We start from the raw sequence: 23,863 nt of genomic DNA, 5'->3' as shown, positions 1-23,863 counted from the left end.
CCAAAATTTGCTACGTTTTGCTTTCCATTCTCTTTTTGGCCTCGACTACACTCCGTATGGAGTAGGTAGAGAGACCTGGAATCTGCGCCGCCGACGTTGTAGACATGGTTGCAAATGTATCTTGCAATACTTGACTTGGCATCAGCGCCCCCGGCCCGCCTCGCTTTGCTTTCAACTCTCTCAATAAATGTTCTAAAAGTATTTTTTGCACAACCACGAGCGGAATCCGTGAAGGGTTTTTTTTGGGGGGGGTTTTTTGGTTTTGTTTTTGTTTACTGGATGAGGAATAAGAGATGGTGATGGCTAGGTGTGCCTAATGCAAGCCACAGTTACGTTAAGCGTGGTCTTTCTCACAACCCAATGTACGAACACGATACCAGGTCTCCCTCACCCACTCAAAAAGTCAAGCGATCAATCCAAAAGAAAAGACATGAACAAACAAGCTTTTTCAGAATGGCCTGGTGAAAACCAGAGTTTCAGCGCGCACCAGCGCCCGGGAACTCCATGCGCGCGCGCGGGCACAGCCCCCGGTCCTCTTGCCTCCCGCCCTTTGTTACCTCCCGTCAATCTTGTGACTTTCCCATTTCCAACATCACTTTTTTATGTTGCTTCTCGGCATGAATATTTTCATTCTTTGTTTTTGTTATTAGGCTTTTCGTCATCATGATCAGCTGGCGTGTTTCTTAGGCTTGCCAGCTTTTTCTTTTTTGACCTATAGCGTCTATCGAGAAAGGACAAAATAGCAAAGGGGGGGTAGCTGCTAGTCAATTTTTCTTCTACCTCATTTCACTCTCCTCTCAATATCTCGTGCCCAATCCTGCTGCGTGGGTCCTGCCAGCAGATTTATTCATCTCTATTTCCGTACCGTTCAGGAGGCGGGGTCGGGCTGGGTTTGCTTATATTGGATTGTGCCCCGGCTCAAAACTCTTCGAGCACTGCCGATCTAGTTGTTCAAGTAGTTGCGGATGGCGCCCTGGAGCCTGGTGGCTCCCTCGCCCAGCGCGGCAGTCAGGTTATCCAAGTCGTCGCCAGCCGTGATGCCAAACTTGCGCACGAAATCCTTGGCGGCGGACTCGAGGTCGCCGTAGTCGTCCGCGTTGTCCTCGTCTTCGGGGCGGCCAAAGTAGGCGTTGGAGGAGATCGAGGTGGCGCCCTCGAAACCTTGCAGGCGGTTCTTGGCCTCTGACTGGGCGTTGGCGTCGAATGCGCCGCGGCCAAAGAATTCGTCCGAGGAGATGCCCTTCTGCGCGCCAAACTTGTCCCGGGCAGTTCTATCCAAATCGTCTGCAACAAAAGTCGTCGTGTCAGTAGGGTCGCTTTGGTAGACTAGAGTCGTAGATGGATGCACAAACCTTCGACAGCAGCCTTCACCGGACCAACAGATCCGAACCCGCCAGCGTTCTTCTTGGGTGCCGCCGCAGGCTTGGGTCCGCCGACCTGACCGAACCCTAACCGGCCGAAACCCATGCCGAGCCTCTCAACTTCGGCCGCCGACTTCTCGCGAGTGTGGCCACGCGGAGCCACTGGCGTGGGGGAGATGACGTTTGAAGCCTCGCCCTTTGTGGGTGCGGCGACCTTCTTCGCCTCCACAGCCTCCGCCTCTGGGTCGTAGCCAAGCTTCTCGATGCGCTCTGCCTCCTCCTTCGCTTTCCGCTCGGCCTCGTCAAAGTCGATCACGTCGCCAGTGACCTTCTTGGCGCCGAGCTTGCTGGTGGTCTTCTTGGCACCAAGAACGTTGGTCTTGCGAGCTCCAGTCGTGCCTGTCTTCCGGAGGGCTGCAGATGATGTGACGCGGCTGGCAGCCGGCTTGGGGTCGGTGGCAGAATCGGACTTGGCAAGTGGCGAGGCTGACCGCGCAATGTTGGAGCCGGCTCCGAGGAGAGGGGAGGCGGTGCGGCCGACGACGGGGGGCGTGCTCGTCCTCGAGATTGGCGGGGTGGGCTTCTTGATCGCAGGCTTGTCCCAGGACGAGAAGAAGTCGTCGCCATGGTCGCTCGCAGGGGTGGAGGTGCCGTCGGCGCCGTCGGCAGCGACATCGGTGATGACAACTTCTTCAGGGTACCTAGATGTACCCACGTCAGCCACGCGGCGCTTGTAGAAAAATGCGCTTCTTGACAAAGCCACTTACTCCAGCGCATCACGCGCAGCGCGCTTCTTGAGTTCTTCCTTGTACTTTGTCGCGGCGGCGGACTGGTACTTGGTCTTGGAATCCTTGCTGGCAAGGGCAGCGCTTCCGCCGTTTGCGCGAAAGAACTTGGTGGCGGACTCATTCCCGCCCACCTTCATGATCCGGAGCTGGTCCCATTGCCATTCTACAATCAGGGCGGTCAGTAAGCATTGCTGGTGGTGGCCTCGTTGCGTGGCCGGCAAGGGCGTCGAGGGCGTGACATACGGTCGAGGTTTGTGGAGCGGACAAAGGAGATGTGGACACCGAGGTTGCGGTGGTTGGACGAGCAGTCGAGGCACAGGTAGATGCCGAAGGGGACGGACGTCCATGTCGGGTGCTTTGAGCCGCAGTCAAAGCAAATCTGCAGATTCACAAATTGGGCGCTGTCAGTATTGGGCTGCCTCAGTGCGTGCCAGTGATCCGGATCATCCATCGGCTCGGATAGGGGCGGTCGAGATGGGTGCTAGGTTGGGCCTGCCTGTCGTGAGGCCGCGAGGGAGGCCATGGGCGGACTGACCTTGTTGGCTTGCTTCGTCTTGAGCTTCTCAAAGATCTTCTGAGACTGCTGCTTGGTTGCAAGCGCGGCCATGGTGGTTGTTGGGGTGTCCGATGCGCGGACGTGGTGAGATGGTGGAGGAGGGCGATGTAGTGGGGTAGAGATGGTCCTGCTTGTGGTTGCAGGTCAGTGCCGAGCTTGCGTGCTTTCGTCGTGGAGCTCAGAGAGGTTGTTGGGACCGGAGACGTACCAGGGACGGGCTGGAATGCTGGAGACGCGTGCCTGGGCTCGCGACGGGACAGTTGGTGATGTGCAGACAGACAGACAGCCAGGGCAGTGGTCTCAGGTCTCGGGAGTGCGGCCAGATTTCGTTATGGGGGCCGCCGCTCGCTGCCCAGCCCAGTCGGAGCGATGCGACAGACATGGCACATCCACTGGTGGGCCCACAGCGGCACCAGGCCACCCCCACTTCCTGCCGCTTGAGGCCTAGCTCGCCCGTCGATTGTTCAATGGCAGACCCCGGCAAATGAGCTTGCATCGTCCAAAGTCCCCCGCCCCGCAGTAGCACATGTTGCGTCTTGCGACATGGAAGCTGTGGGAGCTCTCGTGCCCATCGACCTACAACAACCCTCTCACTGCCCACTAGCGCTTGACAGACACAACAGAAGCGCAAGCTACGATTGGCACTCAGCCCGTTTCAGGTACCAGGTGCATCAGCCCTGCAAAGGGACGACTCTGTCACCGAGGAACAACACGGCATCAACGCTTCAGAACGCCATCGCCAGCGCCATCCAGCATCAGATGGATCCTCGCCCACTATGACGAAACTTCTGCTTCGACCACTCAGCGAGGCCGTCCTCGCGCCACACTTGCGCCAGGCAGTCATCCCTCATCGGAGCTATGCCACGACCACCTCCGGCAAGTCGACCTCGGCGCCCGGCTCTAAACGCCGGTCCGTAACGCCCTTCAACGACAATGGGCACGTGCCCTGGAGCGAGCTCTCGGCGGGAGAGAAAGCCGGACGCGCAACCCAGCAATCCTTCAACTTCGGCATGGTGTTGGTTGGCATCGCGATGACGGGCGGCGTGGGCTATCTCCTGTACACCGACGTCTTCTCGCCAGACAGCAAAACTGCGTACTTCAACCGGGCCGTGGACAGGATCAAGAAGGACCCGGATTGTGTTGGTCTACTCGGTGATGCAAAGCAGATCACAGCTCATGGCGAAGAAACGGCGAACAAGTGGCGTCGAGCAAGACCCATCGCGTAAGTCTTTGTCGTCAGTCTCGTATCCCGCCATGGCCACGACTAACGTCATCGTCTTCAGCTCAACGCTCAAGAATGATCCGCAAGGCAATCAACACCTGCAGATGCATTTCTATGTCCACGGACCGCTCAACAGCGGGACTGTGAGTGTACATTTGATCAAGCGGGTCGGCTCCGACGAGTTCAAGTACAAGTATTTCTTCGTCGACGTCAAGGGCCACTCAAGGATATATCTTGAAAATGCCGACGCCAAGACCGACTCCGGAGACGGCAAATTCAAGCTCTTCGGTGTCAACTGGAAGTGAAACATAGCCTTCGTCCTTGCTTCCTGCGGAACGGGCGGGGGGCCTACGAGCTGTCTGAGGACAGCGTCGTTTCCGCGGCATGTAAGCAATAATGGAGCAACTACTTTCACGCCCATGGTTCTGCGGTTCGGGCCAATCGCTATGGTTGTATAACATGTAAAATATATATCTTCGAGTGGCATTTTCGGGCGTCTTGGCTACGGGGCGCAATGGTCAGCGCAGTATGGGCAACAGGGGATGTTCTTCAACGTCGAGATACTGAAAGTTCTCGATCACCAGCGGTTAGGCTAGCTTGGAAAGCTGCGAAAACGCCGATTGACAATGATGAGTCTGTTAAGTTTCAGTCAGTTTCGCTCGCTCATGACTATTTGAAAGGAGTCGATTTGGGTGACTTTATTTCTTCGTACAGTAACGCCAGCACGCAACGCCAATAGACTCGCCTGAGGTTTGCTAGCTACGGTCTTGCTCCAATTTCATGCTAAGGCCGCGCCTGCTTGAGCTACTCCATTACTACTGCCATGCGTCCATTGCCAAACGTTCACTACAAGCGAGCATCAAACGTTTAGCACGTAGTGTCGTGGAAGTTGGCCGACCTGATTTGGTCTCGAGCCTCCCCAGTTATCGGCAAGAAAGCTTACAACTCCATGCTGGAGAAACGAAAGAAACCTGGACAGTATATCACGAAGAGCGCGCTTCCGATGATGGCATAGGTCCATAGAATGATGTGTCAAACGACTGGCAACCAAAGCCGTGGTCTTTTGTCGTTTCGACAATTCACAAACGCAAAGCAGTTGGTGGTGGCTGCAGCATAATCCTCGATTTCGCATGGAAGAGTAATTGTAATCAAAGCAAGCGACCATTTTAAGCAATTTTACGTGGCTTAGCACTTTTTTTGCATCACCAGCTTCTTTTTGCACAGACAGGGAGAAATCTCAAGGCGTGAGGCTGCTCAGCAAATGTGAAAGTCATTAGCTACAACCTGGAAAGAGTGCCCGCTTGTGAGCGAATGTCCCAAGCACTTATCCACAATTGTAAACATCAATATGTTGCAGCATCACGCAAAGTCAACACACGTCGTCACTCTTCTTTTCATAGGGACTTGTAGAGTAGCTCGCCGCATGGACCACGGATATCTTGCAACCCAGCTGTTCGACGCCATCCGTCCTTCATAGAAGGACCCAGAGTTTTGATGACCTATTCGCTAGAATACAAAAGTACTTGCCACGCCATGTAAGGAGTAGCGATACGCACTGCCATGAAGCCTTTTCTTCCGGGCACCGAAAACGTACCAAAGGATGGACTCTGCTGGTATCGCTCAGCCCTCTTCTCTGCTTCGCATCAGCCAAACAACAGGAGCAGTACTCCGAGACCGGGTCCCCTTTGTACGCCCATGTTGAAACAAACACGCGCGGCCTCAGCAGTACGCAGCATGGGCACGGAGCAGGGGAGGTCGTGAAAGAGCGGCAGCTCTCAAGCAGAAGAGTGTATGCAGCAGCAGAAACGGGATGGCCTCTTCCCACGCACACACCCCCTTCCGGAAGGGCATACCTACGCCCTTTCCGGCAACGGTAGGAAAGAGTCCATAATCGTCATCAGCATCATCAGCATCCTCTCCTTCCTCTTCTCCGTCGTCGGCATGGGCCGATATTGCGTCAGCAGCAGGCCTCTTGCCCCCCGGGCCAACGGCAAGCATGTTTCCTGCCGCGGGAAACCTCGCCCTATTCTGCCAGCTTCCTGCAGATTGTTGCTGTAGGCTGGTGGCGGCGAGGTTACACTGCTCTGTGTCACGATGGCTCTGGAATGGGCCGACTTCTTTTTCGTGCAGTGCCATTCTTCTTTTTTCAAGAAGGAGGCCGAAGCGGAAGCCTCCCAAAGAGTCTCGCGCGGCTGGGAGAATCCGAGAGGAGATCGTCTCCGTTGTCAGATGCAGGTGGAGTCGGAGAATGTCTCATGATGCCCTCTGTGCGTGGGCGGCGCAAAAACATCACATGGTCAGGAGGTCTCGAATGGGGACCATTCTGGGCTGGAGGGGATAGAAAGGCCCAGGACATACGGCATCGTCAAGTTCCGATCTCCGACAGACCTTGCTGACGCTTCTGTAAGCCTAGACAAAGTATTGGTCCGTCACGCTGGAAGCAGGCGGTTGGATTGGCGTGAATACTCATGCTGTCCTTGTCCTGGAAGACATCTGCGTTTGCCGATGTATCCCATCGGAGCACGGAAGAACCAGAGAGCGCGGTCTGGCAGCCAGCCACGAAGAGGACTTGCTCTTCGAGACAGACAACAGATGCCCACACGGGGGGGCGAAAATGTAGCCGGTCAGCAGACCACCAGGGACGCCCCTTCGAGGCGATGAGCCGATCGACGAGCCTATTCGTCACCAGAACCTCACCGGTGAACGTCAGACGACAGGTTGGCGTGGACATGCAGATTCCCAAGGACAACTTGGATAAACTCGAATGACAACGATGACGACGACGACGACGGCATGGACCGTGGTTGAGGTCTTCGCGAGACCCGGGACAGGTTAGTCATGCACGGTAATCAATTCTCACACGTGGTTATCGAGTTTCAGATCTGGCCGCCCGGGTCGGAGGCTGCCTGCTTCTGCCGCTGCCGCTCCCCTTTCCCGCCTTGCATATCGTCTAGGGCCAGTTCCGTTGTTCATCTTACTGGGTCCCTGCAGCTGCGGATGCTGGGACGGGGGTCGAGAAGAGAATCACGAAGACCGCAGAGAAAAACAAGGGAATGGCGTCCCTAGGCGATGTTGAGAGGGGAGGGTCAAGGCTCTCGTATATGCACGCCACGATGCGTTGACGAAACAACTTGGCAGGAATGGCGCCTTTGCTCAGGCAGCGGTGGCGTCCCTGACCTTCACGAACTTTTCTCGGGTCCGATGATTAGGAGCTGGAACTGGACACCTCTTTCGGACACTAGGGTAAACCTGCCTAGAGAGGTCGTTCTATGCAATCTTGTGTATATCCTAGCAAGCACAGCCGACGCGTTTGTGTGTGGAAACAGTCTTTGAGTAGATGTTGAAATGCGCACGCCTACTCTTCTTCCCATGCTACCACAAAAAATGGAGGCTTCCATCAAGGGTAGTCTAAAATTCCACGGATTGTTGCGGATGTAATTGGACCTGATGAATTCAATCATATCTGGGTATCAAGTAGAGGTGTACAAGGTCAATCGTCGGCAGGAGGCTAGCGGAGAATGACTTTGCGAATTGGCTGCTCAAGCAGAAGGAGCAGCTGGGAAAGCGGTGGCGACGCAACTGTCGGCACAGCTCGCTTTCCAACAGTACAGGTCCAGGGCCACAATATATTCCCGACTTGGAGTCATGATGTAGCTCATGCTCACGATGTCATGCATAATTCCACCGCAATGATCGAGAAAATGAGCTATTTCTCTAGGAGAGCGGAGGGTCACTCCCGCAGGTCAAAAGTCCCCATGATGATGCGGTGCCTTGTGCTAGTTCTTTTGGATATTCATCATGTCAGATCTTGTAATTCGCTCTTCAGGCACTGTTACAATTTCTGTTGGGATTTCTAAATTCCTCTGGGTAATGTCAATGGCCTAGGACAGACAAAGGGAGCCATCAGCACCATCCCAAGAGCTCAAGCCGCCAAGGAAACCTAACAATAACCATCTTGTCCTACCACACGAAAACATCTCTTGGTCATTTTGGCATCTGCAGATGACCCACCTAGAGGCCAGTGATAGCATAGAGGTGGAAATGCTAGAAATAGGGCATTAATTTCTAATTGAAGGCGTGAGCCGGAGGTTCGCGTTATGCTTTCAGTTCTGAAAGTTCCGAGTGGAGGGTGGTACCCTTGACCAGCGTCGCAAAGCACTGCCCGCTCGTCGAACAGAGGCGGTGACGCGAAGAGGCTGTGCCTGCAAAGTTGAACTGGACAATCAAGAAGTCGTTTGTTGATGTAAACTTGGGGGTCGGCAGACGGACTGGGGAAAACTCCTACGATGAAACTGTGTTGCTTCGATAGACAGCCACCCACGGGTCGCCTGATTAGCAAGGTCACGCCCTGGCAGGAACTCCACATCTGGAAGCACGCCTCTTTGTGACACACATATAAATTCTTGAGGTGCATTTAGAGTGCTCCTTCAAATGATAGTTCCCTGCGAGGAGAAAGGGGGATGGAGGTGACGGCTCTTCGGTTACTTGTGGCGTTCAACGTTAGAACAAAAGCTTCACCTCCTTCAGATGTTATCAGCCACAGGGGGAAGGGTGCCTACTGCGGAGACATGGTTGACTTTCAGTGCTGTGTGCTCGACAGCTCCCTGGCGGAAAAGCAAACTACGTCCAGACAGCTTTCCTCTTGGCTTAAAGGACATGGCACACTGGCTCGTACAACTTGGGATAAACGAGGAGCCCAGTGCACAGGGCGACAGCCGAGAGGCTTATTCCGCCTGTCTTAGATGCGATGGGTCTGTGCGACCTCATGTTGTAGGCAGTGCACATTTTGGAGTCTCCCCACGCGTATTCCTGGCAGGTCGATACGCCTAGCCCAGCTATTTCCCGTTAGACTCAGCTTTGCTCGTTCGTAGGAATTGTGTATCACGACAATCTGGGTTGCAATGTGCATGATGTTGGATCTTTGCTAGCTCGCACTGCCTGTCCGCAAAGTTCACAGACTGACAGGGCTTCCGCAAAGAGCAGTCCGTTGCCCGCCTCTCTCGAGGTGGACTGATGCCACCACGTTAGGATGAAAAGGCCAACCCACACCTGGTTTAGAGACTGCTCGCTGAGCATTTCGGTGCTACCGTTGCAGTACATGGGTACTATAGATGGAAAATCCCCATGGAGTGTATCGCTTCATGCGCCTCTCCGGTTTCCATCCCGGGGAGACCTTGCGGACGCAAGAAGTACCATGCATGGAAACGGGAAGCGGTCAAGCTGGCCCAGGACCGTGACTCTATTCGTATTGGCACGCAACAGCCGCAGTGGTGCGGCCAGATCAAAGGGTATGTCCGAAGCTGGGTTACTTGCAGAGGCGAGAAGGTGACCTTGTCGACGCCCAGCCGGCACATGCAGCACCACGCATTGAGAGCAGCCAACCAAAGCCCTGAAGTAACTAGGCTATGCATACACAGGCTGCCAGCCGTGGCTGGCGGCGAACGGCAAGTGCCATTTGTGAAATGCGTGGAGGAATTTTGCAAGCAGCAGGGCTGGGCACTCTCTGCCACCCAATGGAGAGCCAAGAATACCACTTATTTGGACCTATGCCAGTAAGTGACTTCACCAATCATGCCCTGCCATTTAGTGTGATGGCATGAATAGCCAGGATTCTTTTCAGGGGTCGGAAGCAATCAAGCATGGCTGTGGCAGGCCTCACCTGACTTCAGTGGCCTTCCACCACAGTAGTTGCATTTGTCTAGCCTATTTCGGTGCCGATTCATCACGGCTATGGAAATGTGTGCCAATGGGCATAGCGGCGGCCGAAACCCCTGGCGGGGATGGTGGCTTAGAACTCAAGTTGAATAGCCATGGCCGTGGGATGACTTTGCGCCTGAGGCTGAGTCTTGCAAGACCAAACGTACAGGCAGCGGAGAAGCCTCAAAGAGGGATCGCTTTGTGGTTCGTAGTTTTCTGAGTAAAGGTGCCGCAGGGGCAAGTGAGTTCTATGCAGCCGGCTTACGCTGGGTCGAGGGTGCTGCCAGCTGGACGAAGCGGAAAATTGGTGAGCGACGAAGACGACCCCAAGAGGGAGTATGTTCTGGATGGGATTGGCACAGAAGGGCATGTGCGTGCGTGCTGGGTGCTCCTGCCCCCCCCCCCCAGGCAACAACACCTGTTGCCTCCTACCAACACATCCATCAACAGGCAGGCAAGCACGCACGCACGCATGTGCTGGCAGAGGCCCCCCACCATCCGTCCCCAGAAACCACAGGCGAGCCATCATGATACCGCCACGTCTCATGGCGGCCGGCCGACAATGACATACGAAGATCGGCAGGAGACAGGCTGCCCCAGCTGTTCTCCTTGCTTGTGTTGGCCGTCCTATCGACAGCCACCCTGGCCAGCAACCTCATTCCCGACAACAAGCACTGCCTCAGCAAAAGGGCCACCCAGACCAATGAAGCAGCCTTGCCCGGTCGGAAGCTGCCAATCCCTGATCTCTCGTCCGACCTTCATGAAACAACCGGAAAGGTGCCTTGACAAAGAGCCCTCTGGCGAGCAGGGAATCTGGTTGGCGCCTGGCGTTACACAGATTGCTCCACCCGGCGCAGGTGTCGAGTCCAGGGCTAACATGAGAGCCTCACGTCGGTGCCGAATCATCACTCCAACCCAGCAGGCCTGCCCCTTCCAAACCCTCGTCAAGCTTCCCTCGCCAAGCTACAGAGGCTTGAGGGTGGCCTGTCACCTCTGTGCTCCACTGCAATTCACCAGCCACCATGTAGCTGTCTTCATTCATAATCACCCTGACCTCGAGACCACCTCTCCCCCGGCCGCTTCTGTGGAATGCGAGAGCACGGCAATGCCATGTCCGTCCAGCCATCTCAAAAGCATGCTTGTTGCTGATCCAGCGCAAGAAAGAGTAGTCTTCGTGTTGCGCAGCAAACGGTGCTGCGAACTACCATCGTATCACCTTGCACGAGATCGTGATTGCAGGCCCGTCGATGGCATGTTGGCGCAAATTCACTGCCGGGGCGTCGGATGCCGGAAGGCCGTCGGAACATATCACCTTCTGGAATAGTCATGGTGTCACATCACGCCTGAATGGTGTGGGTCGTAAGCCTCTACGGTTGGGATGCCTATTTGCCACGGCAGTAGACTTGCGCTAGGATCGTCCAGCGTCACGTACTGGGGCGTCGCTGGCTTGCGGGGACCACAAGAGGCGGCAGGCTTTGCTTGCACCAAATCGTGCGTGGAGGGCAGCTTGGAACAAGGCACATGCTATGAGAGTTATGCCCAGGTACCAATTTCTTCTGCATGGTCCCGTCATCGCGGGAGCCAGTGAAGCGTCGTAAGGAAACGTAGAGTTTGGTCACTAGACTTAAACTCAGCGAAACAAAGTGGCGTTGCACGTGGTAATCCTGGTCAGGTTCCTGCAGATGCTCACGTCTGACAGTTGTCATTGATACCTTCGTCGTTATGATGATGATGTGTTCCCAGCACGTCCGCATGCCAACGAAACTGCCAGGTTCCGTGGACAAGATCATGCCAGGTCTATCGCCACCTCACCAGATTTGATACTGACAAGGCCATTTGCCACAGAGATCTGACGTAGTCTCACGGATATTAGCCAAGCAGTTGTTGATTTGCGTGCCTGTTTACATACGACTCGTAGGTCTGTCCCCGTTCACTGAAAGAAGGTAACCCGGCATTTGCACACAACTTACCCACCAGCTGAGTACTAGGGTCAGCGGCGATCCCGAACCGCAAAACTCTATGCCACGAGGTCGACTCCATTTCGAAATAGGGAAGACCCGTGCCCAGGGCCTCGGCGGGAAGTTCACCAGACTGGCTAACTGCAGCGAGGTAGGTTGACACTGCCTCCTTAGTGGCTTGACGGGCCACGGACTATCGCGAGTCTCTTTACCTCGTGTTCTTTGGCACGCGCTGTATGTCTTAGCAAAGGAAAACTACGCCTTCGCTATCGGAATCGGTTCGAATTTGGGAGGCTGATATTGCTCGTGTATCCTTCGAAACCTGTCCAGCAAGTGAGCACTGACGTTTTCTTGACCTTAGTCACGTAAGCGAGTCAATATTGACCGGCGGGAGCGTGGCAGAGCTCCGCCTTTACAAAGCTCCAAGAACGACTGGCGAGACCATTCATGGCGACTACCGCCAGCCTAGAAACTTGTGGCCAAGGCTTGTCCTTGTCATGCAGGGAAGCTATTTGCGGACTAGGATGGCTGAGCTTTCGGCGGAGAGCAGAGGGGAGTTGTGGGCGCAATTAGCAACGCAAGAATGGCAGGCCGATGGTTCGCACGGACCGTTCGTTCCGTTGAACATGGCCGTTGGCACGTGGGCATGGCTCTGACAAATCTGACTTCCAGCTACTTGATGCTCGCATGGCCACACCGAGTCGGGGTGATCCCAACGTAAGAGTGGGACCATGTCGGCGCCGAGGGCTCACAGGCATGCGTCAGGCAACCGGGGGCCGGGTTCAGGGTTGATTACCATCTGACATGGAGCTGCAACGATCGCCCGGCTCCGGCATGTGCAGGGTCCGGACCTCTGCTACTGGCCACGGCAGTGGTCACTAGCCGCTTGGACGGAGACTAGGCGATCATTGCCTCGACCCACTCGCCCCGGCCTGGCACATCGTCAGTGGAGAGGGCGCTAGGCGGAGACGGAGACGCCGCGACGACAGGCCCGACTTGTCTGTCAGCACGTCCTGCAGCAAGCCGTCCAACAGCCCATTTCCAGCCAAGACATGGAAGCGGATCGCCCATCCGCATCCGTCTGAGGACCTGTTTCCACGGCAATCGAGGGGGAGGCTGCCAGCATGCTGGGTACGTCGAGGCGAGAGTGGGCGAGTCTCTGCGGATGGTCAGATCTTCAGCACGTGAGGTAACTGGATATTGTCATGGACTCGGTGTCTCTGAGCCACGGTTATGTTGAGGTCGCCGCCTCACGTTTACCTTGTATCAAAGAGTCTTATATTTCCACGCCCCCTGATTCCACAGAGTGCGGGTGGTGACACAATGGCGGATGGTCGAAGGTGGCACTTAGACGACCGCAGTCAGAAATCATACTTTGCCATAGAAGCTACCAGGATGGACTGACAGATACCGCTGATGTAGGGCCGATACAAGGCACAGGACAAACTAGCCATATCTGAGATCTGAGGCTTAGATACACCAGATCATGTAGCTTAACGCCTTCGGCTGTGCGCCCCCGACAGCCAGTCTTGTCAGACCAGCCGGAAACCTTCCCCGGTGCTGAGCTTCCATACCAGCACAATACAGTCGGCGCCGACAAGCAGTCGAGTCTTGGACAACCTTCAGCAGAATGGCAAAGTTTGTGTCCAGGCTGTGTGTCAGACTTCCTCTTTTGGATTGGCCAAGGGCATGACTGCCAACAGAGGTCGCCTCATGTAACGGAAAGGGGCAGTCTGGCCGGGTCCTCGATTTGTCGGCTCGTAGTCTCTTCCCTTGCCGGGGCCCAGCATCTGTGGGTCAGGTCCTGGTATTTCCGCGATTCTTGGGCTCCCCTTGCGGGTGCCGACGACCACGCGCATCTAAAGTGTCAGCATGGGACCCGTGCAGGGCCAGAGTGGGCAACGATGCAGATATGCGAGTCGGCAGAGGAAGTGCAGTAAAAATAAACTACATCAACCTAAAAGGGTATGTTTGCGTGCAGCGCAGGTGTTCTAGAGGACGAGCGAACCGCGTAAACCCTCTTGACCCTGCGGCAGGACCTATTGGGCCATCCTTGCCGCCGCCGAGGGCGTCATCGCACAAGTCTATAAAGAGGGTTTCGACGCCTTCAGTCTGCCACGAGCGGCTCATGAATGAAAGCTTTGGAAAACATCCGAGTGACACGCACCTTTGGCGCTCTCGATTCTCGCCTTTCTCGGTTCTTATTTCTGCCCAAATCCATGCCTCTTAGCCATACGTGTATTGCTAATCACGAAAGGTACCAAAGTTTCTGGCTTCTATCTCTCTCCTCCCCAGTTCCAGCCCCTTAATGCAACACCACGGCGTGCTGGATTAGCTTCGCGTCCCTTTTTTGTGCGGCTTCCTCCTGTCTGTCCTACGGCGCCTTGATCCTCTTGCACGACACGACACGGCACCGGGGGGGGGGGGGGGGGTACATCCTCGCTCTCTTGACGTTCACTGTCGTCTGGCAGGTTAGCCCAAGTGGGCTAATGAGCTCTACACCCATTTTTCCACGTAGTCTTACTTCCACGCCCTTCACCTGCTGTCATCTCCCTCGGTGATTCGACGCGGTACTGGCATGAAGAAACGGCCGCGGGGCAAGGCAGTAAAGATGGCGTTGAGCTCGTGTTCGAAACATTCCACTTGCTGCTGCTCCTTGAGCTCGAGCCGTGTCGTGCCTCGCACGCCTTGAAACGCATATGGCCCCCTTTCCCGCAACGACGAGCAGACGTGTAGGCATCACCAGACCCTCGGACGGCAGGCAGACGCAAAGTATGCCCGGAGTGTGGCCGAACGCGCAAAAGGCAGATCCGACAAGATGGGGCGATGGATGATGACGACGACGGCGAAGACGACGACAGCAACAACAACCGCGACCACAGGCGTCGACATCGCGGGCCAGCGAGGCGTGTACACGCCCAGTTGTCATGCCCGCGTTCTTTCTCTCTCACACTCACACACATAGGCACATACACACGCTCTCCCTCATGCCCACGCCCCCTTCCCTTATACACCCCTGGTCCCGCATGCTGCTTCCCTCTTCTAGCTCTTGATATCTTCTCTTCGTGTACTTCACCTCATGTCTTCCCCTTTTACCACTCTTCTTTTGGATTAGTCTTGTGGCCCCCATGGTATCTCTTTGATCTGGTCCCTCTCTGCGTGTACATCTCCAGAAAGTCCACCAAACCTACCAAGTGGTCGAAGGGAGACCATCAGAGTTTGCGTCCCATCTTTGCGTCTTTGTACAAGTACAAGACCGCTGTCTGACCGAAGGCATTCAAACCCCTAGCAACAGACCCGTCACGCATAGACACACGCCATTCATCAGCACCAAATCCGACTCCACCCGCCGATAATCTTACACTGGAAAGCTCTCCGTCTTGCTCTTTCTTTGTCACATCAAGAGGACCTTGTGTTCGAAGTTGGAAGTCAACCAACGTCGGAGGCGGGAGAATCCAACACACAGACGGGAAGACCGGTCCGGCGCAGAAGCACTGCTCGGGTATAAGTGTGTCCTCCACCACCTCCAGGCTGTGGTGGAATCATTCTTCAACCAGAATATCAACCATCCTTTCGACATAAAGTGGCAATATCAAACCGTGAGTGGCCTCCTTTCAGACTTTTCATGGGCCTTGAACCTTTCAAGCCATATCCCCTCTGGCGGCGAAAATGTCCTTCGAGATGCCAGTGGCCTTCATGCGGACCTTCGCTAAACTGAGCCTGAAAACCACAAAGCTAACAACGTAGGGTCGAGTCTCGGCAGCGCGGGTACCAACAGACCGCTCCGGCATTCACCGCAAGCATCAGAGTGGTGGAAACGGGAGATTCTGTGCTGTACAATTCCTGCTCTCGCCCAGAGCACTTCTAGGCAGAAAGGAAGACAGGATAAGGTGAGCCTCAAGTGGGGATCTGGTGGCTATGATTCTGCTGGTGCACGAATTCTAGACCCCCCTGATGACGCAATGGGAGCGTGATGAATAACCAGACATTAGGACTTGGGGTTGCCAGAGACTGACAAATCTTCTGAGACCTCTGCAGGGCGTCGACGAAATCAGGGTGAGTTTCTCCAGTCTCGTCCAGTCGGATGGCAGTCCTGTTCGATTTGGCCACTGCCACGCTGGACAGCGAGTGGCTGCCGCAAGTGCAGAGACAACGCACAAAAACGCCTTGCGGACCTTTACCGGCTCGGGAAGGGGTCATCGGCGAGGTGGCCTCATTGTCGGGTTCACGCACCCTGTGCTCCAACCAGAATGCGGGCCGACCCTGAGCGCAAGGCAGGCCAGCGATGCGAGTGGTTGCCAGCATGGGATAGGAGGACACCGCCTTGATCCCCTCTTTGAAACGGAAGCTAACCACATGCAAGGCATCCACGTCGGAGAAGCAGTGCGGCAAGTCAGCTGCAGTACCGGTCAGACGGTGTGCATAGACCATCGTGCTTGGCGATAACAGGTTCGACGGCCCAGGCCGACAACAACCACGTCGACGATAAGCAGAGCGCTGCAGGCATCTGATCACTCTCTGACAAGTGTTGAATTGCCGGCAATCTTTTCGATTCGGAACCGGTAGCCTGAGCCGTCACCGCCAGATTGTTGAGTGGTTACCAGCGCCCAGGTCAAGCGGCAAGGCGCATAGAGCACGTCGATTGAGCGTGAATCTGCTTGCTCGGGAGCGTCAACAGGCCGGCCAGCTTCGAATAAAACCACAGCAGGCGCTCCCATTGTTGCCGGGCATCGCCACGATTCTTTCGTCTCGGTCAAACCCCGAGTCCAAGGCATATGTTCGTCGTCCTTGTGCAGACGCAGCCCACCCACCTGATTCCTCAGCGCGAGCCGTCTAGCTTTGCAGGCGGAAAGCTCCAACCCTGTGCATAACAGCGCGGGAAACTGACGAATAGGTGCCACAGCCGATAGGACGTCAGAGATCCTCCGCACGCTTGCTGCATCCGCGGCCCAACAACCTGAACCCCTGCCCCCCCTGTTTGCCTCGCTGCTGCAGGCAGCGGGTGGTGTCCGTCCCCATGAATCAGCCACTTACTTCAAAGGTATGGAATGCCAAATGTCCCTTTTCTCCTCGACCTTGCGCATGCTTCTCCTCTCTGCCTCCTGCTTTCCTAAACGGCTGTTCTTCGCTGCGAGACCTCTATGTCAGGCGACATAACTGTCCTACGGTCGGTAGTCCATTGCACCAGATCCTTGCCTCGAAGGCTGCAGGCGTCTGCCGGATGATCGACATCGATACTACTGCTGCGCCGCGGACCCACGCAAAGCCGGCCGAGTGCCAGGAGGTTCTTGACCTGGGTTGATCCTGGGCGAAGAGCCTAGACATATCGGGCGGAGCCGACGCGTGGGAGCGCAGGCCCCTACGGGGACGGCTGTCGAAGACAAGGACCACGCCCGGGAGGAGGGGCCGCGATGAGAAAGAGAAGCGCGGGTGGTTGCAAGCCAAGGAGCGAATCAAGGTAAGTGGCAGCAGAGACGGCGAACGTGAGGAAACAAGAGCGCTTCCCGTTGTGCCTCAGCCTGGTCAATCGCTCCGCGTCCCCACTTTCCCAGCTTGTTACTTACGGGCTGCGCTTTCCCAACCCAACAACGTCTTCACTGCAAGTGCATCGAGGAGCACGTTCCCCGAAATTACATTTGTCTCGAGCATCTTGCTCTCCTCCCACAGATCCGTACAGACACATATATGGAGTCTCGCGACATACACCTCTAGCACCGTGCTTTTCTCTTCTCCCACGACCCAATATAGCAGCCTCAGAAATGCACCTTGGCCCATTGCCTTCTCTTCCCGTTCACTCAGCATGACGCCCTTCCCCTACTCTACCCCATGTCTGTCCCCGAGCAGCAAGCACTTTGTGTGCGCAGGGGCATGGCAAGGCTCCCAACGCCCTGCTTGACAGTCTCATCTTTCACCGCTTCCTGTCCGTGACGGGCACGGCCTGGCGAGGCTCAAATGCTGCTTACACGGAGCGAAGCGAGTCGTGGCGCAACCCGCTCGCCTCTGTTGTGCCAGGGACCTGCACGATTCTTGGTCGTCAGCCATTCCTGCCGGAGCAGCACGAGCAGCAGAGGTTCTAGACTGGGCTGAAGGCGATCCCGGCAGCTGCTAGCCTTGTGCTACACCAGCCATGCACGACGCAGCGTCATCTGCTTCTGCACTGGCACGTAGCTGGACAGTGCTTCTTCCGCCACCCACCCGGCTCCTGCGGTCTGGCAAGCCTTCATGCCGGCTCTCGCCGTCCAGCAGATCCGTCAAGCCCCCCGGCTGCCATGGCTCTCAAGTGACTGGTGGCATCGTGCTGCTACGGACCCCCGACCTGGGGTCGCACAGCGGGCAAGGATAAGCTCATACGCTCAGCGCGAGGGCGGAGCTCGGGGACTTGCTGACTGGCGAGCCCAAAAGTGACGGCCAGAGCTTTTACAATCCCAAGCACTGGGCTCTTTGTCCTCTTTGCCCCAGACCTGTCATGGGGGAGGCGCAACTGCTGAACCACTGAGCGGCATCCTGAGTTACATGGAACCTGGACTAACACATGCGATGCTCTTCAGGCCCTCTTCTCAACATTCCCCCGGCGAGGCCTGTACACAAAGAAGCAGTTCCAGCAGCTTCCATTGTACACTGCCGCCCGAGCTTGCCAATGCTTCGGAGCAATGCTGCACAGCCAACGCCTGCGCGAAATGCCAAACAGAGCAGACCCTGGACACGATCTTGAATACTAACTCTCGTTTGGTATTTCATAGCAGGACTTCGAGTCCCTAGAGTATCTCGAGCTGCCGACCCCGATTGATATGCGGTACGTGAGCTAGTCTTATTCCTTCGACTCTGTCCACACCAGCCACCGTTCTGCGCCCGCGGACTCCGTCAGCGGCGCTACATCACACACATCTCCCATCCTGCCAGAACTGTTTCCTTGCATCAGAAGACCTTCTTGGCCGGGCATTTCTGCTTTCGCGATGCAGAACCCTCTTCTTTCGAAAATAGGGTAGAATGCTGCTGGGCACTTTCACGTACCACAACACCAGCGTCGCTAGCTTGCTACGCTGCGAACACAACATCATGTGTGTCGTGCATCATCCATCTTTTCCAACCCGGTGGCACGATACAAGCTGTTGGTGCCACCGTCCCCTTTCTGCTTGTGACATAGCCATTGAATACCAAGCTGTCCATTCGACAGCAAGGTCTCGGCAGCGTACCGGCGTGAGGCTGCATATCAGAGATCATGGCAACAGCTGCGCTGACACCTCTTTTCTGCGCATCTAGACTGCAGCACGACCATCATTCAATATCTTCTCTGGCCATAGATAACAGTTGCCAATCTTCATCGGCTTTCAGCGGGTTCCCAGCGCCCCTACTGAATTCCTCGACCGGATATCCTTCAGACGTGTCGACCTTCTATACGCCAAATACGCACGTCTTTTCAAACCTGGAGCCAAAGTCGAGGTACAGTGGATCCGAGTACGTGCGAGCGTTGGAGAGCATGCCATGCTGCTTTTGTTATGTGTTTCAGAAGATGAACGAGAGTATTGGAGTCATGCTGACGATGCAGCTTCGCTGGTAGCACTTCCTTGACAGGCATGAGCCATGTCCAACGTTCGACAGCTCTTCCAAACCCTTCATACAGCGCACGCGATCTTTACTCGCGTGCGATTCCATCGTACCCTGGAAGAATCGATCACGCGGCTAGATCAGCCACGGCGACCACTTCACTGAGAAGACACCCTTTGTCACCAACGCCAAGCCCGAGTGTGAGCTTCACAAGTCCCAACAGAAGGATGGACACTGGACAATTCGCCAACGGGCATTCCCAGAACATACCTCCGCTTCTGCCTCTGACGATGAATGGCAGGCTTTGCTATGCAGACCCAGGAAGCACCCCATTGAATCTCGATATTCAAGGAGCTATTGACAAAGGGTTCTTCTATTCCGAAGGCGACTGGACCTGCTACCGCCGTAATTATTTTGCTTGCGTATGCTCGTACAGTTACTCGCCCATACTGGCCGCCCCGATACAATTCACGCCGGAGAACTCGTCTCACACATACACGGTCTTCGGCTTCGCCATGTCAATATCTGCGGTCGTCGCCGAAAGTGATTCGCAACAAATCGACCTTGTGCAACACACGCCAAAGCGGGACAAGGGCCCGGTCTCTAAACCAGACAAAGTACGACTGGAACCCAAGCCACCACAGCCAATTGGGCTCTACGGTACTGATGCCCACGCTCGTATGTTCGAAGGCGGCTATATTACCCACGGGCGGGGCAACTATCCGGTGGATCATACTTTCGAGAGAATTCAATTCAAACAGGCAACCGCAAACAATGGGAAACGGCGTGCGGCCCAACAGTACTACCACCTGGTTATCGAGCTTTACGGCGATGTTGGCAACCAGGGCCCAGAGCATTTCATCAAGATTGCACAACGAAAGTCGGCAAAGATGATTGTCCGGGGCCGCTCCCCAGGTCACTATCAGCAGGATCGCCGCGGAAGTACCGGTAGCGGAGGAGGCAGTGCAAGTGGGATGAACGGCTACGGAGGTGGCCCATTGCTGGGCAGTGATTACGGCGCCGGGCCCTCCTCGTTGCTACCCCACTCATACGGCAGTGGTGGATTCGATGGTCGACCTTCCGGGCACTATTCTTCCACCCGAAATGCCGAGTTGTCCCGGGACACGACGATGACGGAAGACCCAAAGTTGTTGCCCGAATCCAAAGATTACCAATATTTCCCCGGCACGATATATGAAGGCACAACAGATGCAAACCACCACCGAGTCCAGATGTTTGATCACCGCGGCGATCACGCTGATGAAATTACTGCAGCTCGACATATTGGTGCTGGTGATGGCTCGCGCGTCAAGCATGAGTATGATGGCCATCCGTCGACTCTGTACAACCCCGGACCCGCCTACTATGCCGGTAGCTGCCAACGGTTTGAGGGCAGGGCCAGCTCGTCTGGATATTACCCGACCGTCCCGTCGCAATCTAACTGATTCCTGGCTTCAGAGCCAAAAAGCTCGCGCCATGTTCGTTTGAAGATAACATGCATGCATGATTGACGGACATGAGGGCAGGCAGAGACTACGCGTGTTTGCATCTACATTTGAACAGCGAAGGAGAGTAGGTGCGTCGCTCCCGTGTCGTTAAAGGCCAATATGGTTGAGTCTACAGCCAAGAGCTTGCTCAGTATTCTATTGAATACGTACTCAAGTAGCCATGGGCACTTTTGGCGTGGAAAAGTTTGTTACATTGTATTAAAGGGAGTTTGGCGGTGGTTTTCGGTTGTGGGCTTTTCTTTCTTCCTCCAGCGCAGGGACAGGTCACACTCAACTGGAGTTCGTGCAGCTTGCCTACAATATTTGTCCTCACCACCGCAGACTCAAGGACTGCAGCTTCGAACCGAGTTTAGCGACGCCGGGTGAGGATGACAATCAAGGGCAATCGGCAGAGATAGCGGGAGGAAAGCGCTCTCAATATCTTTTCTTTCGTTTCAGAGATACCAAACAGTGTAGTGGCTGGTGACACGCCATCAAGGACATTCGCTTCACGCATTCCCAATTGTCCCGACTGGCCTTTGATCCATTGTGATGTAGCGCATGCCGGTTGCATCGAGGTGGTTGTTAATAAACCTGCCGGAAGCTGGGGGCTAGCAGATTGAATAGCGATAATCACAACGATAGTAGCACCAGAAGCAACATTTTGTCCCAGCTATTATCAACATGATTTCCATTTATACTAATTCAGATGGTATACAAAATGTATCGGTCGCTTGCAAGCTGCAGCAATTTCTGGAGGGTATCGCCCACAGCCGTAGTTTCTTCTTTTCCTTGTTCTTCTTCACGGTTGGGCACAGCGCCGTGATCACGTTCACAACCACGTCGACTTCATCTGACACGCTTACAACTTGGCAATAGCCTTGGATCCCTTGGTAAGGGCTGCGTAGGCATCCTCCACGAACTCATCAACGACAGCCTTGGCAGTCTTGTTCTCGTTGACAAGGGCGGCGACCTTGCCCATGAGGTAGGGCCGGAAAGAGTCCATGACATCGTCAACATCTTCGCCCTCCTTGAGCTCGACGCCAGTGCCGGCAATGTCGCCAGACATGACCTTCTCGAGATCAGCCTCGTAAGGTAGCGTGCCCTTGGCGGTCAGTTCCTTGAGCTCAGCTTGCCGGTTCTCCTCCCAGTTGACAATGTAAGGGTTTCTGCGGACTCTGAGCGGTCTACCGGTGAAGATGAGGGTGCGGATGGTGTCGTCAAAGCTAGCAGTACGGACAGACTCCTTGTGGCCCTCGGGGGCGCCGGCCTCCTCGACGAGGATGAAACGAGTGCCGACCCAGACCGCCTCGGCACCCATCATGAGCGAGGCGGCGAGGAGGTTGCCATTGGCGATACCGCCAGCAGCGATGATGGGGATCTGCTTGCCAGTGAGGGGACTCTTTTGGCCCTTGGCAATCTGGACGCAAGCAGGGATGAGGACGGTGGTAGGAACGTCTCCGGTGTGACCACCACCCTCGCCTCCCTGAGCGCAGATGAGATCGGCGCCAATGTCAATAGCCTTCTGGACATGCTTGGGGTGTCCAACCATGTTCATGTAGAAGATGCCGTGCTTGTGGAGCTTTTCGACGACAGCCTTGGGCGGCACACCGACGGCGGAGACGAAGAGCTTGGCGCCGGACTCGATGATGATGTCGACGAGCTGGTCGAGCTTGCCCTTCGTGTAGTCGTAGCTATTTTGCGCAGGCACGCGTCAGCCTGCCACTTCCTCACGGAACAGAACAGGTGTGGCTTGAGGCTTACTTGGTCTTTCTGGCATTGCCACCAACTTGGGGTAGCAGCAAGTCAATGCCGAAGGGGGCATTCTTGTCGTGGAGGTATGACTTGAGCTCCGCGATCTGCTCCTTGAGCATCTCGGGGCTGTAGGACATGCCTCCAATGACACCAAGACCACCGGCGTTGGTGACGGCAGCGGCGAGCTTGGGCCCGGCGGCCTGGTTCATACCAGCGAGCATTATCGGGTGCTTAATGTTGAAGAGATCAGTGATCTCCGTCCGGATCTTCTCTGGAGGCGCGGCGAGCGCATGTCAGCAACCTCGTCGACTTGCATCGTCACACGATAAGCCAGAAAGAGAGCAGACAGAACTTACGTGGCGACGCCATCTTGCTGTGATGTTCGAGGACGCTGTGGGGAGATGCAGAAATGTGTGTGAGAAGGAGCGAGGGCAATGCAAGCGGAGTCGGCGGTCTAGAAACACAGCAGTTCGTGGAAAGATGGGGGGAGAAGGAGAAGAAGGGGAGCGGACGAGAAGGGTTATACAAGCAGAGACGGCAAAGGGGGCCACCTGACAGAGTTGGAGAGGCAGGCGCGGGGACAAGGCGGCGGTCGCGATTGCCGTAGGCGTCAGAGTGGAGTCTGGGGAAAGCGCAGCAACCGCTGAGCCGAGGCATCCATCCGCTGGCGCCAGTGGGGCTGCAGAGTCGCATGTTGTCGTCTCGTCCGTCCTTCACCCAACAGCCCACGCTAGCCCCGTCCTGCCCTCGTCTTGCGAAGTCACCACGAGTCGAGTCAGGACCCTGTCCGACCGGCTCGTCTGCAAAGATCCTCGTCCCTGAGGCCGGGGTCATGCCGTGGAGAGGACGAAGCTGGGTACCAGAGGATGACCGCCGGCCTGCATGGGGAGCCCACATGTGTCCTCTACTCCCCCGACACAGTCAGGAACCCACGGGTGACGGCTCACAAGACTGACAGCAAACATGACAGAAGTTCCCGGCGGGCGAGTCTGTGGATGACCGGCCTTTGCGGTCAAAGACGAGTCGCAAAGCTGCAGCCTCCACGGCCATCCTTTTCTCGACTCGCTGAACATCAAGTCTCCCGGGTCCGTAACAACAAGGGCACATCCCGAGGCAGAATGTATGTAGCACCACCTGGCGGGTGAGCGCGGGGAACCGGGGGATGCCAACCCGAGCTGATCCTTGGATTTCTGGGGAAACGAGACACCAAGCCTGCGTATCAGAGCAAAAAAGCAGCTGAGAGACAGGGCTTGTCACATGCTCACCAGGACGTCGAGTGGCGGTGGGTACGCAACCTTAAGTGCCTGCCCTTGGCCTTGGCTTGTCAAAGCCCGATCCCGCCGCTGCCGTTGCGACTAAGCTGGTTTCGTCTGGCCAGGGAATAACTCGCCGACAGCCAGCTTGCACCGCTGTGCTGCTGCTGTAGAATACCCTGCAATGCAGGACTCCGAGTCTATCGGATAACTGCCAAGAATATGTCAAGGCTTCCACCGC

At 55.7% G+C, this 23,863-nt stretch overlaps 7 protein-coding genes across 7 annotated transcripts; 3 read left to right on the top strand and 4 right to left on the bottom strand.

Annotated features, from left to right (window-relative positions):
- Positions 1-445: 445 nt before the first annotated feature.
- On the bottom strand, positions 446-3,010 carry B0I36DRAFT_318480 (uncharacterized protein). Its single transcript, XM_046153291.1, has 6 exons — positions 2,914-3,010; positions 2,685-2,832; positions 2,393-2,528; positions 2,129-2,312; positions 1,353-2,062; positions 446-1,284 (listed from the first exon to the last, which is right to left on the bottom strand). The coding sequence occupies exons 2-6, from the start codon at positions 2,754-2,756 to the stop codon at positions 944-946; spliced, it is 1,443 nt and encodes a 480-aa protein (XP_046015587.1). The 5' UTR covers positions 2,757-2,832; positions 2,914-3,010; the 3' UTR covers positions 446-943.
- Positions 3,011-3,481: 471 nt separating this feature from the next.
- B0I36DRAFT_360847 (import inner membrane translocase subunit tim-21) lies at positions 3,482-4,232 on the top strand (the record flags this gene model as incomplete). The annotated part of the gene is made up of 2 exons (XM_046158394.1): positions 3,482-3,927; positions 3,989-4,232. 2 exons carry the CDS (start codon positions 3,482-3,484, stop codon positions 4,230-4,232), a joined length of 690 nt encoding a protein of 229 aa, XP_046015586.1.
- A 3,593-nt stretch (positions 4,233-7,825) lies between these two features.
- Positions 7,826-8,542, bottom strand: B0I36DRAFT_93377 (uncharacterized protein). The gene is made up of 2 exons (XM_046163609.1): positions 8,487-8,542; positions 7,826-8,411 (listed from the first exon to the last, which is right to left on the bottom strand). The coding sequence occupies exon 2, from the start codon at positions 8,339-8,341 to the stop codon at positions 7,868-7,870; it is 474 nt and encodes a 157-aa protein (XP_046015585.1). The 5' UTR covers positions 8,342-8,411; positions 8,487-8,542; the 3' UTR covers positions 7,826-7,867.
- Positions 8,543-10,483: 1,941 nt separating this feature from the next.
- B0I36DRAFT_318475 (uncharacterized protein) lies at positions 10,484-11,224 on the top strand. The gene has a single exon (XM_046153290.1). It carries the CDS (start codon positions 10,502-10,504, stop codon positions 10,946-10,948), a length of 447 nt encoding a protein of 148 aa, XP_046015584.1. The 5' UTR covers positions 10,484-10,501; the 3' UTR covers positions 10,949-11,224.
- Positions 11,225-13,997: 2,773 nt separating this feature from the next.
- Positions 13,998-14,605, bottom strand: B0I36DRAFT_318470 (uncharacterized protein). The gene has a single exon (XM_046153289.1). It carries the CDS (start codon positions 14,543-14,545, stop codon positions 14,069-14,071), a length of 477 nt encoding a protein of 158 aa, XP_046015583.1. The 5' UTR covers positions 14,546-14,605; the 3' UTR covers positions 13,998-14,068.
- A 3,543-nt stretch (positions 14,606-18,148) lies between these two features.
- B0I36DRAFT_93297 (uncharacterized protein) lies at positions 18,149-20,653 on the top strand. Its single transcript, XM_046163608.1, has 3 exons — positions 18,149-18,375; positions 18,843-19,037; positions 19,129-20,653. Exons 1-3 carry the CDS (start codon positions 18,371-18,373, stop codon positions 20,570-20,572), a joined length of 1,644 nt encoding a protein of 547 aa, XP_046015582.1. The 5' UTR covers positions 18,149-18,370; the 3' UTR covers positions 20,573-20,653.
- Positions 20,654-21,273: 620 nt separating this feature from the next.
- On the bottom strand, positions 21,274-22,890 carry B0I36DRAFT_318464 (2-nitropropane dioxygenase). The gene is made up of 3 exons (XM_046153288.1): positions 22,726-22,890; positions 22,379-22,640; positions 21,274-22,308 (listed from the first exon to the last, which is right to left on the bottom strand). The coding sequence occupies exons 1-3, from the start codon at positions 22,736-22,738 to the stop codon at positions 21,477-21,479; spliced, it is 1,107 nt and encodes a 368-aa protein (XP_046015581.1). The 5' UTR covers positions 22,739-22,890; the 3' UTR covers positions 21,274-21,476.
- Between the last annotated feature and the right edge of the window lie 973 nt (positions 22,891-23,863).

Source organism: Microdochium trichocladiopsis (assembly GCF_020744255.1).
Source record: "Microdochium trichocladiopsis strain MPI-CAGE-CH-0230 chromosome Unknown B0I36scaffold_3, whole genome shotgun sequence".
In the NCBI taxonomy this organism is placed as follows: Eukaryota; Fungi; Ascomycota; class Sordariomycetes; order Xylariales; family Microdochiaceae; genus Microdochium; species Microdochium trichocladiopsis.
Note: the sequence above shows the minus strand (reverse complement) of the source record. Positions and strands in the feature narration are given on the sequence as shown.

Excerpts from the sequence above, each read along its gene's own strand:
- B0I36DRAFT_318480 (XM_046153291.1), bottom strand. The coding sequence starts at position 2,756 with ATGGCCGCGCTTGCAACCAAGCAGCAGTCTCAGAAGATCTTTGAGAAG. Across the intron at positions 2,313-2,392 it reads CCGCTCCACAAACCTCGACC|AATGGCAATGGGACCAGCTC; the intron begins GTATGTCACGCC and ends CCCTGATTGTAG. Across the intron at positions 1,285-1,352 it reads GGTGAAGGCTGCTGTCGAAG|ACGATTTGGATAGAACTGCC; the intron begins GTTTGTGCATCC and ends CTTTTGTTGCAG.
- B0I36DRAFT_93297 (XM_046163608.1), top strand. Across the intron at positions 19,038-19,128 it reads TCGAGGTACAGTGGATCCGA|CTTCGCTGGTAGCACTTCCT; the intron begins GTACGTGCGAGC and ends CTGACGATGCAG.
- B0I36DRAFT_93377 (XM_046163609.1), bottom strand. The coding sequence starts at position 8,341 with ATGCACCTCAAGAATTTATATGTGTGTCACAAAGAGGCGTGCTTCCAG.
- B0I36DRAFT_318475 (XM_046153290.1), top strand. The coding sequence starts at position 10,502 with ATGAGAGCCTCACGTCGGTGCCGAATCATCACTCCAACCCAGCAGGCC.
- B0I36DRAFT_318470 (XM_046153289.1), bottom strand. The coding sequence starts at position 14,545 with ATGTGTGTGAGTGTGAGAGAGAAAGAACGCGGGCATGACAACTGGGCG.
- B0I36DRAFT_318464 (XM_046153288.1), bottom strand. Across the intron at positions 22,309-22,378 it reads GGCAATGCCAGAAAGACCAA|CTACGACTACACGAAGGGCA; the intron begins GTAAGCCTCAAG and ends TGCGCAAAATAG.